The 15988-nt window shown below is 42.5% G+C and overlaps 4 protein-coding genes across 4 annotated transcripts in view; 2 read left to right on the forward strand and 2 right to left on the reverse strand.

Annotated features, from left to right (window-relative positions):
- Positions 1 to 1001: 1001 nt before the first annotated feature.
- rpl23 (ribosomal protein L23) lies at positions 1002 to 4037 on the forward strand. The gene is made up of 5 exons (XM_008330576.3): positions 1002 to 1099; positions 1748 to 1831; positions 2920 to 3048; positions 3227 to 3340; positions 3917 to 4037. The coding sequence occupies exons 1-5, from the start codon at positions 1087 to 1089 to the stop codon at positions 3997 to 3999; spliced, it is 423 nt and encodes a 140-aa protein (XP_008328798.1). The 5' UTR covers positions 1002 to 1086; the 3' UTR covers positions 4000 to 4037.
- Positions 4038 to 4573: 536 nt separating this feature from the next.
- Positions 4574 to 8236, reverse strand: LOC103393575 (von Willebrand factor C domain-containing protein 2-like). Its single transcript, XM_008330575.3, has 3 exons — positions 7597 to 8236; positions 6867 to 6996; positions 4574 to 5557 (listed from the first exon to the last, which is right to left on the reverse strand). Exons 1-3 carry the CDS (start codon positions 7969 to 7971, stop codon positions 5313 to 5315), a joined length of 750 nt encoding a protein of 249 aa, XP_008328797.1. The 5' UTR covers positions 7972 to 8236; the 3' UTR covers positions 4574 to 5312.
- Positions 8237 to 8355: 119 nt separating this feature from the next.
- scpep1 (serine carboxypeptidase 1) lies at positions 8356 to 12705 on the reverse strand. Its single transcript, XM_008330574.3, has 13 exons — positions 12551 to 12705; positions 11901 to 12040; positions 11040 to 11129; positions 10767 to 10922; positions 10585 to 10659; positions 10389 to 10461; positions 10068 to 10105; positions 9637 to 9765; positions 9428 to 9512; positions 9113 to 9226; positions 8885 to 9022; positions 8642 to 8805; positions 8356 to 8553 (listed from the first exon to the last, which is right to left on the reverse strand). Exons 1-13 carry the CDS (start codon positions 12609 to 12611, stop codon positions 8491 to 8493), a joined length of 1326 nt encoding a protein of 441 aa, XP_008328796.1. The 5' UTR covers positions 12612 to 12705; the 3' UTR covers positions 8356 to 8490.
- Positions 12706 to 13134: 429 nt separating this feature from the next.
- Positions 13135 to 15988, forward strand: part of coil (coilin p80) — a 3128-nt gene continuing 274 nt past the window's right edge. Inside the window, exons 1-5 of the mRNA XM_008330631.3 lie at positions 13135 to 13601; positions 13977 to 15279; positions 15587 to 15682; positions 15764 to 15811; positions 15913 to 15982. Of these exons, the coding sequence (XP_008328853.1) occupies positions 13351 to 13601; positions 13977 to 15279; positions 15587 to 15682; positions 15764 to 15811; positions 15913 to 15982 (1768 nt within the window). The 5' untranslated portion in view covers positions 13135 to 13350. The remainder of the gene's footprint in view (positions 13602 to 13976; positions 15280 to 15586; positions 15683 to 15763; positions 15812 to 15912; positions 15983 to 15988) is intronic.

The raw sequence follows: 15988 nt of genomic DNA on the forward strand, positions 1-15988 counted from the left end.
ATTTAAGAGTGGGAGCATAAATATACAGTGTAAGCGCAATGATAAAAGACAAGATTTTATTTTTTTCATTGGAAGAAAAATAATCTTAACTGGATTTCCCACATGTGTACATTATTTATGTGCCTTGGACTTGTGCACGCGGCAGTGTCACCGAAACCTACATTTTACGTTTACAGTCAGTGGGTTATGAAAGATCCCACTGCACAGAGCTATTTCTTATTTAGAAGTGGAGTTGTGGATAATATATATTTCTGCAACCAGTAGTGTTTAGACTGAATTCCACGGTTTTCTGACAATGAAAATTCATCACATCAAGCCTTATCAGTCTGTTTTTCTGCCACAGCTGAAGTTTTATTTGTTTCACGCTAATGTTAAATTGACAAACTGTGAAAATAAAAATTCCTATTCTATTTCAGCTGTGAGAAACCGTGAAAATAAACAGATTTTTACTATCACTGAAACTAATTAACGCGTTTCAGCAAATAACATTGTTGTAAATGAGCGACATGCTCATTTACAACCATGTCGTTTGTTTGTGTTTATTTGTCTATCCCCGTAACTGCAGTACAGCAGATTCGGTGATGATGTTTTGCTGCCATCTACTGGGAAGTAGATGGCAATTCCCACCGTGAGCAAAGTGTTCGATGTTTTGCTGCCATCTACTGGGAAGTTTAATTCCCACCGTGAGCAAAGTGTTTTTTCCAATATATTTGATGTTTTCTGAACTATCTTATCATTGAACCTTTCGTTTATAAACACACGATTTGATTTTTTTTAAAGTATATTGATTTAAATATTATGGTGAAAACCTCATAATTTATTAGTGTTGGACTAATGAGCTGGTGTTAATATCTGTCCTAATGCTAATTGCTACATGCTAATCGCATCATTGTCAATAAAACTTCTAACATATAGTAATTATTATTATAGTTATTACAGTCGTTTACAGTCGAAACTTTTAGTGTCTGTCACATTTTCGATGGTATTGAAGGCAGCACGTCGCCGCGCGATGACCCGGATGTAGTTTGTCTCAACTTTATATCCCACAATCCCTCTCTTCCTTCTTCCTCTTTCTCCTCCGCAGCAATGTCTAAGAGAGGTATGAATTCATTCTCGTTTAATCCGCAACCATCTGCAGATGTAATGCCGCATCTCTTTATAGGATGAGGTTTTTGCGTAACATCGCAGTTAAAACACAACATATCGAAGTATAGTTGCGTCGTTTGTTTAAACGGTGTGAATATATTTGTACGATGACTTTTTTTTTGCTAGCTAGTTCGGTGGAAGCCATGTTTCGCTGTCAGCGCCATGTAGGCACGAAGCTAAAGAAAAACCCGGAATGTAAACGAGTACGTGAATATTAAACACGGTTATTTACTCTCTAATGATTCTTGCGACAACAGTGTTAACATGCAAACAAATTGTATAGAGAAATAGGGCATTTCAATTAATGTGTCCCGGTGTTTAGCTTAAAGCTAACATTTAGCTGCTTCTGGTTGTATTTGAGTAAAGGTCCCACATGTTACAGAACTAAAAAGTTTTGTATGTACGCCTAGTTTAACAAACTCATTAATTGATAATTGTTTTCCTGTCTGTATAAATGGTAAGTCGTGAAGTTTGTCACTTTAAGTAAACACTTAAATAGCAAGTCTCTTTGGGCAGAAACGCGGTGCATGTCGTGAATGTTGGTCTTAATGGAAGAACACTGGACACATTTAACGTGAATCGTACGTTTTCTTCCCATCAGGACGTGGTGGTTCTTCTGGAGCCAAGTTCCGCATCTCACTGGGTCTCCCAGTGGGAGCAGTCATCAACTGCGCTGACAACACAGGTAAATATCTGCTTTACTTTAAAATAAATTAATCATGATGTTATTGGTGTAGTGATGGTCATTTACTGGTTTTTGTTAGATATATTGTGTTGTTTTGGTTTAAGTTTTTTTATGCTGCTGTTGGTTGAGCTTTATTGTACTTTAGTCTGACTTTTCAACCTGCTGTGATGAGTTGAGCTTTATTGTACTTTAGTCTGACCTTTCAGCCTGCTCTGAAGGTTTTGATCTTTAATGGTTACTTGTAAAGTTGGCATTAGTAAAAGTTAAATAACTGCTGCTTTTAAATTGTTGTGGCATCTACACATGTTAATTTGAACCTCACGTGTTGTATTTTGGTTCCTGTTACCCCTTGGATTGGCTTGTCTTATATTTAAACATTGTGATTGGTTCATGTCTGTCCCAAATCCCAAAAAAGTGATTTATTCTAGTCATTAATCTGTTCTTAAAAATGCTCTTGGCGTGACTGCTAACGTGTGCTCCAATGAATGAAAACATCACAGGCTGCAGTGGATGCAGAGTCGTCTGCTGCTCATTAGCAACTGTGATGTTGAATCATGTAGAATTGTTGACAAATGCTGTAACAAACATAAGACTTGGTGAAGAAAATGGTCAGAGATGCATCTTGTTATACACATCATAGGATTTAGGTAAATGACTGAAGTTTTCATATAAGAATAGTTTAAAAAAGTGCCATTGGTGTAGATGGTCTTTCAAACCTATTTAATAAAATTTTAAGGTTTGACTAAAATACATTTATGTTGTAGGTATTGTATGAATGTTTTTTAAGTTGTATAAATTATTTCTGTTTAGTGAAATAATGAATGATAAACTAGATGTTCGTGAGTTTATATTTTGGTCCATTCTGTCTTGGCATTTGAACCCTTTCAAAAGCACTTGCTTTGTCTGGTCAGTGGCTGGGTGAGTTGTCGTAAAAGGGAATATTGAACTCATCACTGTGGGTGAGACGGCAGCGACACAGTGGCTGACTGATCTCAATCAGTGAATGAGACAAATGACAGCGTCATGTCCCGGATGTCACTCTGTCATCTTCTCCTGTCCGTCCCTCACATCTCCATCTTCTTCCTCAGGTGCCAAGAACCTGTACATCATCTCTGTGAAGGGCATCAAGGGACGTCTGAACCGTCTGCCCGCTGCAGGAGTCGGTGACATGGTCATGGCCACAGTGAAGAAAGGCAAACCAGAACTCAGGAAGAAGGGTGAGCGTCTGCACGTGGTCTGAAAGACGGCTGTAAATTAATTAAAGACCAGTGTTTGTGGTGTGTGTGTAGCCTCTGTGTAAACGATAGATTAGGCAGTGAAACTGAAGGTGTATCCTCAGCCGCGTCTGTTTGCCTACAGTCTAGTGGTCGGTTTTCTAACCTGCGTCCTCCACAGTGCATCCTGCGGTGGTAATACGGCAGCGGAAGTCGTATCGGCGAAAAGATGGCGTTTTTCTCTACTTTGAAGACAATGCAGGGGTCATAGTGAACAACAAAGGAGAAATGAAAGGTGGGTTGGAGACTTTTCTTTTTTTAAATTTACAAAGGGGTTACACAGGTCAGCTAAGAATTAATATTTCAATGGGAATACAATAAGCTAATCACAAGTTGTAAAAAAAAAACTAATAATTTTGTTTCGTATTATAATTTTACAAAAACTTTTTTTTGAATACAAAATTGTAATTGTAAAAATATATAATTGTAAAATTATTCAAAAATGTTTTTGAATAGAAAATTGTAATTGAAAATATTTGTAAAATTATGTTAAAGTGTAAATATATTCAGGGGGAAAATTACAGCCCAGTCAAATGATTACAAATACACACTTGTGCCCCCCCCCCTTCCAAAAGCACTTGCTTTGTCTGGTCAGTGGCTGGGTGAGTTGTCGTAGAAGGGAATATTGAACTCATCACTGTGGGTGAGACGGCAGCGACACAGTGGCTGACTGAGCTCAATCAGTGAATGAAACAAGCTCAACTTTTTTTCTTTTTTTTTAAATTTAAGTATAGTTTTTGCTCGATAGCAGTTGCTGTACGACAGCCGTGTTCTAATCCTCGGGTGTGAACGTCACCTTCTGTGTCTGCAGGTTCAGCCATCACAGGACCAGTGGCCAAAGAGTGCGCTGACTTGTGGCCCAGGATCGCCTCCAACGCTGGCAGCATCGCCTGATCTGGATACTCTGTTTTCAATAAAGTGTTGTAAAAGAAGCCACATGTCCTGGTGTGAATGTTTAAAACATGTGGTGTTTGTTCCAGGTGTTTGTCTCGTGAAGTTGTCATTTAAAACAGCCCAGCAGGATATGGACAAATAAATGATAGGACAGAGGTGTGGCACAAAAAAAAACTACAGCATGGTGTCGGGTTAAAACAGTTCTCTTTCAGACCACGTGTTTTTGATAATCTGTGTTTGTGTGAAGTGATGTCAGAGCAACAAAACAGTTTTTTACCTTCCATAACTTTTTGACATGGAAGGTAAAAAAAAAAAAAAAAACTTGTCTTAATGGTTTACGTTTAAAATGATTTCAAGCTAAAGTTTTTTTTCCATCACTTTATTTTACAGTATAACTGTTGTGCTGTTGTGTTTGGCCTGAGTTTTGTTTGTTAAACTTATTACACAGCTGAGTAAATGACACCACAAATACAGTCACGGTTTTTATGTTTGGATGAAAATTAACTTTATACATTTTATTCTATTACCTTTAAAATGGTTTATACCACAAGAATTTCATACAGTTTTTTTTTTTCCCCTTACTAACCTACTGCAGTGTCTGTTGGAGACAGAGAGACAGGGTTGGACATGTTGATGACTCCAGATGGAGAGCAGCAGGTCATGGCCACCGTCTGTACCTGACACCTGCTCCTCATTCATAAAGTACAACGACAAATATATACTCACCTATTTTTACCTATTTCACTCTTGATGTCGGTCTTAGTTGGTTTGTGCTATAAGTTCTTGTTGATTTCTAACAGAAAGGTTGTTACAAAGTTGAAGGGAAATAGGACAGCAGTGAGATCTGCTATGATGGTTGGTTTAGAGATGGACCAGAAGGCTGAGAAGATGAAGATGTTGACATCATCTTCAGGGAGGACGGATCAGAGATAAGCAGATGAGGGTGGATCTTCAGGGAGGACGGATCAGAGATAAGGGGGACGGTGTCGGGGAGAGGATGAGACCTGAGAAGATTTAATAATGTAGATGTTACTGTAACAGTAGAAGAGATGATGAGAGGGAGGAGCTACAAGAAGATGTTCTTGTCAGAGTCATGAGGATGTGGTGGATAAAATACATGATGTAATTAGCACTATTAGCATAAATGTGGGGCGGGGGTCACAATCAGGTACAGAGTGGATGTACCTGAAGAAGTGGCCGTTTATTAGTTACTATTTATGTATTTCTCACAGTAACATTTTACTCATAATATTTGACTTTTTGAAGTTTTTCACTGCTCGTTTTCATCCGACTGATTTCATCAACGGTCCACTTTATGGAATTGCGTCCAGCCAGGGGATACTGGGCCTCCCCCCCGTCCCCCGGGCTTCCTCGTCTCTGAAGATTTCGATGCGATCATCACGTGTGGGGGGGCTGGTTTGGTTGCGCAGCTCGCAGGTGGCGTGGGGATGCGTGTGCCACGTCCCGTCCCGATAGGTGCAGTAGCAAACGGTTTGATCGTCGATGTTGACCCGCTCCCCTGCTGCTATCACCCGGCTCCCGGCGAAGCAGTTTGGACCTGGATGAAAAAAAAAATCTGATTATTGTTTATTCAATGAATATTGATTTATTTTTTAAAAAATGATGTAAGAGTTGCAGTGACTGTAGTAGTTTCACTGTGGATTTGTGGATTTTTAGAGGAAGCAGTGGTGCCAGTGGTGGAATTGTGGTACTGAATGGGTTAGTCAGGAGTGGCAGAGAAGTATGTGAAAATGATGCAGGACATCTAAATCGCTGACATTATAGATTCGATGTGATGCCGGAGTGACTGATTGGTTCAAAGTTAGGGTGACAGTCAGCTCTGAGCTGCTTTTTGTTTGCTATAGTGATGGGCGGGTTTGAAGACGTCGTTGGGCGGGGGGGCTCCAGGGACGATGGACCCTGGAGAGGAACAAGACAAAATAATGGAGAATTGATCAGATCTGTGTTTATTCTTCAGCCTTTTCCCTCTGGTTTGTGGAGTCCATGGTGTTTCTGGTAGAGCAGTGAGAGGACTGCGAACGCTGGAGAATCACGTAGGCCGAAAAAGATTATCACCTTTGTCACTCACAGAGGGGGGGGGGAGGGGGGGGTCCTTTACTTGGCAGTTCCCCACTGAAACAATTACCAACTCCACAGCGGGAGGACAGGAAGTGCGGTTCATCTGATGCCCACTGACATGAGCCAATTTGGGAAAAGAAATGACGCATCAAAGCGAAACCATCTGTTCCCCGCTGAAAATCCCATCAATGGGAGAAACGGACTTCAGCGCCGGTGGCACTGAAACACGGTGACATAACAGACCCAGTTCTGTGAGCTGAGGTGATGTAACCAGTGCTGCGGGCTGAGGACACACACACACATACACACGACACATGCTTGTCTCAGGTGTGTGTTTGTGTGTGTGTGTGTGTGTGTGTGTCTTTACAGCTAAAGATGCCAGTGTTGGTGTATATGAGAGGAAGTCGCTAAATTATTTGTATAATTCTCTTTACGAATACTTCAAAAACCAATACAAAAGTGTAAGTAACTTTGATCTAATTAATCGCATGGTGCATAATGAGTTATAAAAAGTTTTTAAAAAATACCTTAAATTTAGCCTATGGCTAATTTTTTTTTAAAATGGCAAAAACTTGAAATAAATGGAAAATTGCTATTTTTGTCTAAATACCAGAGAGAGTTGTACCGGAAATAGTAACACTGACGTAAAACAGTCAATTTTTAGAATTTTAATTTATTTTAATTTTTTTTCTTTAAATTTTTTTTCTTTGTGTGAGCATTTTTTTTTTACCATTCTTTTTTGTCAGAGAACCGTCGTTACCTTGTACAGGGCAGTGATGGAGACTCACCTGTCTTACACACCGGGCAGCAGTGGTTGGGTTCGTAGGTGGGGTTGACACAGTGAGGGGCGGGGCATTCAGAAATACTGCAGTACACTTCTCTGTTGGCTTCACAGCGACACCGCTCGCACCGCGACAACTGGAACAAAACGACAAAAGGGGAGAAAATATTTTTAAATACTACAGAAATACAACTACTAAGACGAGTGTTTAAAGGCCCTGAAATTTAATTATCAAAATTATTAATGACGTGACTGTAAGAAAAAAGTTGGTCACCAACCAAAACAGTTCTACTTCAAATCAATTAGTAAATTATTTTTTATTATATTTGTATATATATTTAGTGCTTTTCTAAACTAAACCGTTTTGGGATCAACATCAGAAATACTACTGAAGTATTCCAATTAGAAGATGTAAATAAAATACTTGCATGTTAAAAAAATATACAACAAAATGATAGTGAGCGGATTTAAACACGGAATCAAATATTTTACAGCCAACTAGAATATTTAAAAAAACAAATATTGACTCCGCCCTCTTTGATCAGTGTATCAGAGCAAACTTATCAACTCCAACAATAAACTTCTTAACGAAATCGTTGTCCAACATATGGAGACAACAGTTGGTTATTTTGCGTAAATTCCAAATTACGCACAGACAGTCTCTCTGACGTCACTTTGCTAAAGTTTGGTTCGTGTGTGTGTGTGTGTGAAGTGCAGACAGTTCTACACCTTCTCACCCTGAATTCCTCCAGGAGTCGGTACGTTTTCCCTCCGTAGACACAGACCCGCGCCACGGCCTCGCAAACCGGGCAGCACGCCTTGTACCTGATGCGGGTGCACCGGGGGTGGATGCGCGGGCACTTGGGTCTAATGCATACCGGTCCGTCTACGGTGCATGTGCACGGACACCCGCTGGGGCTCGGGTAATAAACCTCTCCGATGGCGTAGACGAAACCGTGGTCGTCGATGCACCACTTCCCCCGGTAATCACCGAACTCGTAGTCCAGGTCGGTCTTGGTGGAGGAGTATTCCACCGCCGCCGCCGCGTCCGCGGGCTCCAGGAGCAGCAGTAGCAGTGAGAACCGGAGGAGCGCACGGTACCGGCGGCTCATGGTGACCGCAAATTTCGCGCTGACTTTTGCACCGTGTGTGTGTGTTTTTCTCCTTTGCTCTGGAGAGACGCTCCAACCAGAGGCGCTGGTGACGCGCTGTGTTACTGAGAGCGCGTCACTGATCTGCTGCTGCTGCTCAGTCACTCAACTACCCAGTCATTTATCTGTCTGTTCACTCACTCATTATTGTGTCATTTTATTCACTCATTTAATTATTTGAATATCAATGTAATCACGTGTTTACCCTTTAAACTCCCCGTTCAATCGTGAAGTCATTTTATTCACTCATTTAATTATTTAAATATCAATGTAAACTCTGTTCAATCGTGATTTTTGTGAATGATAATTAGTTTAATGCAGGAAAAAAACTGAGAAAAATCAGAGTGTAGAAAACAAATCATTAGTTTTTATTACATTCCAGATATAAAGTCCTGTGTGTTTGTGTGTTTGATTTAGCCGACAAGTGATAGAATTATTGAAGTGGTGATTGTCAGAGCCGTTCCAGCCGAGGTCCGAGCCTCAGACCTGCTGAGTGATCATCCTCATCATCTGTAGAGCCATGGGTCCCTGGTCCGAGGGAATCTGTCCAGAACATCAGAACGTCACATCCACGAAGCACATGGAACACAGAACCTTCTAGAACCTATAAACCACACGGGCCGTCTCTCACCATGTGACCCGCTCGGAGGATCCAGTAGAAGGCGAAGTTCTTGTAGTTTTTGCAGAAGGCTCCGGTCACACCCTGGGCGCCGGGGTCGTCCAGAGCGCTCCATCTCAGCGCGTTGAACCTAGGAAGCCCCTCCCACTTCAGCCGCTTCACCCACAGCTCTTGACCTGATGGCGAAAAAAAAAACAAACTTCAGATTTGTGGGACAAACATAAAGCTGCCAGTCAGTACCTCTGACCGTCATACCCATGGTGTCCACTATGAGGTCCAGCTGTCCATTGTAGACGGTGACGTTGACCCCAGCGCTCAGCAGCTGGTCCACCACGTCCACCACTGGCTTCATGAAGTCTCCTGCCATGTTGCTGAACACTTCCTCTGCCTGACCTTGACACAGGAGGACGAGAAAATACAACATCGGTCGGTACGTCTGAGGGTGAGACACTGGACGACACCTCACTGTTCAGACACTCTTACCTCCCCATGTGACATTCTGGGGTATGATGCCAAGCTTCTTCTTGATTGGTCCATTCATCAGCTCACTCAGTGACTGCCTGTGGAGGGGCCTGATGTGGCGACGTATCTGTAGAGCTGGTTATTAGAGGGGAAAGAAAAAAGAAAGAAAGAAAAGAAAAGTAAGCCTACAATTACCCTCTGTGTCCACTAGAGGAGGCTGTTTCACTTCCAACAAAGACAACAATCTGTTCTCTAAGATTTGCAGTTTACTGTACAGTAGTTAATTGTTACTAAGCAGGAAGTGAATGAATATGAAGTCATGGTGACGTGTCTCACTCATGAAGTTTTCTCCTGAGGTGGAGACACGTTTGTCATCTGGTTCCTGGGTGAGGATGTTGTAGAAGTTCACGCCGTTGGTGTTCTGAAAAGACCATTATAAAAACCAGTCAAACCTCTGTGCCTACGTCAGTCTACATCAGTCTACATCAGTGTCTCCTGCACAACGTCAGTCTACGTCAGTCTACATCAGTGTCTCCTGCACCGACCTGCTCCACTGCAGTCTCGGCCATCGACCACAGCTCTGTGGCCTTCTCAAACTGCTGCTGCTCCACCGCCTTCTTCACCTCCTCCGCTGCGCTGGTCACCTCGGACAGGCCGTTATCGTCCAGCAGGGACTGCAGGACAGAAGACAACAGTCAGGTTCGACTATAGACGTCCACATTCCCAGTTCTTCACCAAATACAACTGAAGGTCAAAGGACGTGGAACAGACTGTGACGTGGTACAAACGGTATTGATCCCACGGTGGGGATAACAGCAGATGTGCTGCAACAGGCCTGGGAATCGAACCCAGGACTTTGCGTAGAATGCAGTTGTGCTAACCACCAGAGATTACATGTTTTTTTTTTAACCAGTGTTTGATGGAAAAGACGATCGTGTCATCAGAACAAACGTATCTTTTAGACCGAGTTACTCACAGTGGTGTAGAGGTACGGTCCCCACGTCATCACAGAGTCTGCACAGGAAACACAAGTCTGAGGGTCAGTCTGGTTGTTATGTCTATAAAAGTCTAGAAGAAACCTGGACTGTGTTTGGAGACAAGTGTCAGGATTTAAGGTGGTACTGATGGAGGACATGGAGGTGGTTGGTGCAACAGTAACAGTAGGGGGCACCAGAGAGGGTGAGATGGAGGCAGACGATCATCTGCCCCGACCCCAGAGGGGGCAGACAAAAGAAGAAGTAGTCCTAAATACGGAACAAATACTTAAAAATAACCGTGAAGACGTAGTCATACTGACCAAGTGGTGAAATCCACGAGTCTCCGAGTGCTACACCAGCAAAATTACATTTCACCGTTCCTTGTGCAATAGCCTAGAAAGACAAGAGACCAGAGTCAGACGATCGATGGATGTTGGTTTGTTTTTTAAAGAATTCTGACATTTGAAGTAAAAATCAAAAAAAGAAAACAGATTTTATGTCGACAACAACGGTCACCTTGGTGAGGTCCAGTGAAATGGCAGCTGCCATCTTCCCTCCGTAGGACTCAGAGAAGATGTAGAACGGAACGTTCTGTGGAGAGAAACACGTTGATCGGTAAGTTCCTGGTCGATCACCCACAGCCTCTCCACTGGACCACAGACACAACACTGACCGTCATGACTGAAGCGTCAGATTACCTGGAACTCTGGCTTCTCTGCGAAGAAGTGTCCGAGCAGCACCAACATGTCGGAGGAAACCATGGCCACGTTGGTGGCGTAACCATCCGAGCGTTCGGTGTAGCTGAAGCCGGTGCCCACGGGGTTGTCGACAAACAACACACTGGCTGCTTGGACCTGAAACAACACACACACACACACATCGAACACACACTTCATGTTAATATCATTGAGCTTCAGTTACTTCTGATCACAAAAACCAAAACTGTTGTGGTTTTTTGTTGTATTTTTTACCCAGCTCGACTTCCTGGGCTCCAGGTCTCTGTTCAAAGGTCCAATCTCCTCAAAGTTCCCAAAACCACTTCCTGATCCACCTGGTCCACCCTGAAGACACATCAAGGACATAAAAATGTCACGCACACACACACACACACTACAGCAGCAGCTGGAAATGGAACTATTTGGTTTTTTTTTACAGCAGCAGCTGGAAATGGAACTGTTTTGTTTTTTTTTCCATTTAAAAATTGGAATCAAAATGAAATCAGCAAAGAAATTACAAACAAATTAAAAACCATCTAAATACACATGTACGTTACAAAAACAATATTTATATTAATTATTTTAACTGATGACTTTCAGTCATCATCTGTTGTTTCCTGACTCATTGCGTGACAGAAGACGTGCAGACATGCTAACATCATGTGCCAACATGACTGGCTGAGTATTTTTGGAGCGATGACTTGTTTCCTCTTCTGCAGTTTAAAAAAAAAAAAACAGATGGAGAATTTAAGTGTCTTTGACTTTGATCTGGTGAAAACAGTGGCTGTAGATTATTCACACCTGAGAGAAAAACCTGCAGGAAACAGTGAGTCTGTTCATAAAACCCCAGGTCAAATATAATTACCATATTTATAGATAAGTGATAAACAATATCAACACAAACACAACACAAATCTTAATAAATATTTGTTTTAAGTGATAAACAATATCAACACAAACAGGTAGAATCTTAATAAATATTTGTTCCAAAGAGACTGAAGTGAAGTGTGTAACAACAAACACAAAAAACAAATAGAACAACTGAAAACCATTGTTTGTTAATTTAAACCATGCAAGGTTTAAACAGGTCTTTTTACAGGTCGTGGGGAGTCGTACCTGCAGCCACATGACCAGAGGCAGGTCCTTGTATCCGGCCGACTGGTTGTCAGCATAATACAGCCACCAGAACATGTGGGCCCCGTCCCTCACCTCCACATAGTTCCAGGCTTCTTTACCTTCCAGGGGACTGAGGAGCCCTGGGGGGGAAGGTTTGGGGGGTGGGGGGTCAACACATCCAAACGTTCAGTGACTTTTTTTAACCTTTACTTTTTACTGCTTTTATTAGAGATAAGATGAGGATAAAAATCTGGTCCCGTAAACACTGATTAGAATCTCTGCATAAACACTCGCACAAAAAAAATGTAGAGAGCACACAGAAACTGAAACTTCCAGAGTTCCGCACATCACTGATCCCGGATCTGCACCTTTTTCACGTACTTTTTCATCGGTTTTATGACGTTACTGCTCAACTTTCAGACTCCACACAGCAACTGCTGGTTGAGTTTTAATTACAACCTGTCGTTCTGTGTCGTAAATATGAAGCTGCATTGTTGCATCTTCACTGTTGTTTGTGTTTACTGTACTATTCGTTACCGCGACGTTAAATCAGTGTAAACACTTCGTATCTGATGCGACTTCAAATGTCCAGTTACAGACGTTCGACTGTAGCAGCGGTGACTTCTGTCCATAAACAACATGAATCATACCTTCTCTGAAGACGACAGCAAATACAACCAACAGCCGACAGGCTCCTTGAATCAGACCCATTGTCGAAGTGTGAAACGTTCGGCTGATTTGGTTCTACGCTCATTTATTACGCCGAGAAGACCACGTGACCACACCCTGAAGTCAGCTGATCTCTCCCAAAAATCTCGCACGCCTTTATTATGTTTAAACTTTCAAAATAATATTCTCATTTGTCATCGATTATATTCCACGAAAATCCAATGATGAATAGAGATTCGACCTCTAGAAAATGACTTTATTTGGTTTTATTTTATTACAAGAAAAGCAGAAGAAAAAGAAAAAGATTTCAGAGATCAGTTTGAAAGTCCCAGGTTGTTCAAAATCCTTTTTTATTTATATTGTTTACATATAATTTATCGTCTTCTTTATTAGAACAACATCTTATACTTTTCAATGTGTCTTTATTCACCGTTTTATTTGTATTTCTAAGGTTAGTTTATTCACCGTTTTATTTGTATTTCTAATGTTAGTTTGTGTAAAAATTATTATTATTATTATTATAGAATTTGGTTTTTGTTTTGTTTTGTATTTCCCCTCATATCGCATCAAAATAATTTCACAAATTGTCAGTGGTAAACTATACGCGAGTGCAGGACACGTGTGGAGTCGTTAGTTCTCCATTTTCCAGTTTTTTACGTAGCACGTGAAAGCATCAAGTCCAACCGGAAGTGTATCACCGGCTCTTCCTGTTCTTCCTGTAGTAGCGGCGTTTTTGCTTCATGTGTGCTCGACTGTTGTGCTGCACCGACAGTCCACAGCTATGGCTGCTAACAGCGGCAGTTTTATCCGTGTTCGACTCTTCTTCGACTACCCGCCGCCCTCTGTCGTCGACTGTCGCATGTGTTGGCTACTTGTAGACCTAAACACGTGTCGGGTGGTCTCGGACCTGGAGAGTTTGATCAGAGACAAGTTTGGGTTCAGTTCCAGGAGCATCTTCAACCTCTTCATAGACGACTGCTACCTGCCGCACACCGAGAGCATCTTTTTGGTCCGGGACAACGACAGCGTCTGGTGGGTGTGCTCTCTCTCTCTGTGTGTGTGTGTCCGCTGTATCCAGAGGCGAAAAAACAAATTAAGGGGCTCGGGTGAACACGCTGTGTGTCCCCTAACCCCCATTATCCACGTCTTACACGTCATTGTTTGCATTTAAAAACGAGGCTGTTAGCATCCTTAAGAAAACTAAATTTCCCCTAACCCCCATTATCCACGTCTTAAACGTCATTGTGTTTGCATTTATTAGTTATTGTTGTTATCATTTTGTTTTATTAGTTTTCCAAAGACTGAGCTAAAAAAAAACATCAAAAGTGCTTAAGTTAAGAACACAAAGAAATTAGTATTTTAAGTTCTTTGCATGTTTATTCAAGGTGTTTGTTTTCTCTGTGTCAGGGTGAAGGTGGACTCAGCAGCTCAGGTAAACGGCCACAGCAGCCACCCAGACACGTCCAGTAAAAACTGCAGAAAGCTTAACAGACCCACAGAAGAAGAAGAAGAAGAGGAGGACGAGGCAGAAGTAGATGAACGGAGTGTGGAGTGGAAAAAGAAAAAGAAAAAAAAGAAGAGGAATGAATGTCTGAACGGCGAGACGGACCAAGTCTCCAGGTCTAAGAAATGTAAGACAAAGTCAAAAGACAAACATGCAAAGAAAGAAAAGAAGAAGAAGCAGAAGGCTGAAAAAAACGACTCTACTGTCACATCAAAATCAACTGCTGCAACCATCAAGAAACCAACAGGAGCAGAAGGAAAAACACAAAGTAAAAAATCCACAGTTTCCTCAAAGTCCAGTAGTGACAGCAGTGAAGAAGATGAAGCTCCCGCTAAGAAAGTTGTCTCAAAGTCAACGCCCAAAACACCACTGTCTACTATCAAAACAACTACAGGAAACGACACCAAACAAAAGACGACGCCAGGCAAAAAGTCTGTGGTGCCTTCAGTGTCCAGTAGCAGCAGCAGTGAAGAAGATGAAGCTCCCAGGACGAAAACTGCCTCGAAACCAGACTCTAAAAGACAGTCGTCCACACCTGCTACTGTGAACGCACCCACAGGAGACAAATCCACTCAAAAGAAGACACAGAGTAAAAAGTCCAGTGACTCCAGCAGCGGTGAGGACGGTGAAGCGCCCAAAAAGTCTCTCACATCAAAGCTGGTATCAAAACCCTCATTGCCCGGACCTGCTGCCTCCAAAACTTCCACCGGGGGCAAACCCGCTCAGAGTAAAGCACAGCCCGCCTCCTCGTCCTCGTCCGAAACCTCCTCTGATGAGGCCACAAGTGTCAGAGCGCCACCAAGAGGTAAACCTTTCACCTCTTTGTCTCCACCACGCAAATCACAGGACGACTTAAAGACACGGTCCACGAGCTGCACACAAGAACGACCCTCGAATGAGGCCACGCCTCCTCTTGGCGACGGCGTTGCAGCGACCCGTAACTCAGACAGTGAAGAGGAGATTGAACTAATAATTCGAAAACCAAGTCAGCAGCTGTTGAAAGGTGTGGGGGGGCAGTCCTCGTGGAGAGGGGGCAACAACAGGAGGGCAGCCGGTGGTGGACGCGGTAGTCGTGGAGACAGAGGTCGCGGCGGCGGAAGAGGGGACGTAAGGGGACGCGGTGGACGTTTTGGATCGAGCTGCAATGGAGCCGTGGAGCCAAGCTACCAGACGGACTTACTGACCAACGAGTCGGTGGTCATCCAGGTTTGTCTCCACCCACTGATGAAGTCATTAGTCAGGTGGTCTCACCAGCCAATGGCAGCTGTTGTTTAAATAAAATTCAGAAACGACATAAACTCATACACACAAAAACACTGCTACAAGTGTCGTAGTTAAAAAAAACACTGAATAGAAAAAAACATAAAATTAAAAATGGAAGTACATGGAAAATGTCTGAGGTTTTTCAGTTCATAACATTCATCAACACGGTTGGTTAAAGTCCGTTTTCTATATCATGATGCCGTGGTTGTACGGATGCTGATGTTTCGTTATCTGTGTCTTTCAAATGGAGAATGGGGCAGAAGTTGAAGCAGCCCCCAAAAAGGACTACAGCATTATGCCACTGCTCGCTGCACCCCCGCAGGTGGGACAAAGGATTGCCTTCAAGGTGAGGACCCAGGCCTAAAGGTCAAAGTTCGTTCACCTGCTGTGTTCATAAGTGACATCATCGATGCTTCTTCTTTCCCAGCTGCTGGAGCTGACGGAGAACTACACGCCAGAGGTTTCAGAATACAAAGTGAGTGGTTTTATTTTTCTGGCTGTAGTCAAATAATTATTATATAAAAAACCATATCTTTGGAATGTCAACAACAACAACCATGTGATGGTTCATTTCAGGAGGGAAAGATCGTCAGATTCGACCCAGTGACCAAACAGATGGAGCTGGAGATATTTAATGAAACTCATGGTAAGT

This window comes from Cynoglossus semilaevis, chromosome 17 (assembly GCF_000523025.1).
Source record: "Cynoglossus semilaevis isolate Cse_v1.0 chromosome 17, Cse_v1.0, whole genome shotgun sequence".
Taxonomy (NCBI): Eukaryota; Metazoa; Chordata; class Actinopteri; order Pleuronectiformes; family Cynoglossidae; genus Cynoglossus; species Cynoglossus semilaevis.

Excerpts from the sequence above, each read along its gene's own strand:
- rpl23 (XM_008330576.3), top strand. Across the intron at positions 3,049-3,226 it reads ACCAGAACTCAGGAAGAAGG|TGCATCCTGCGGTGGTAATA; the intron begins GTGAGCGTCTGC and ends CGTCCTCCACAG. Across the intron at positions 3,341-3,916 it reads CAACAAAGGAGAAATGAAAG|GTTCAGCCATCACAGGACCA; the intron begins GTGGGTTGGAGA and ends CTGTGTCTGCAG.
- LOC103393575 (XM_008330575.3), bottom strand. The coding sequence starts at position 7,971 with ATGAGCCGCCGGTACCGTGCGCTCCTCCGGTTCTCACTGCTACTGCTG. Across the intron at positions 6,997-7,596 it reads GACTCCTGGAGGAATTCAGG|TTGTCGCGGTGCGAGCGGTG; the intron begins GTGAGAAGGTGT and ends GTTTTGTTCCAG. Across the intron at positions 5,558-6,866 it reads CTGCCCGGTGTGTAAGACAG|GTCCAAACTGCTTCGCCGGG; the intron begins GTGAGTCTCCAT and ends TTTTTCATCCAG.
- scpep1 (XM_008330574.3), bottom strand. The coding sequence starts at position 12,611 with ATGGGTCTGATTCAAGGAGCCTGTCGGCTGTTGGTTGTATTTGCTGTC. Across the intron at positions 10,660-10,766 it reads CAGAGAAGCCAGAGTTCCAG|AACGTTCCGTTCTACATCTT; the intron begins GTAATCTGACGC and ends TTCTCTCCACAG. Across the intron at positions 8,806-8,884 it reads CCTCATAGTGGACACCATGG|GTCAAGAGCTGTGGGTGAAG; the intron begins GTATGACGGTCA and ends TTTCGCCATCAG.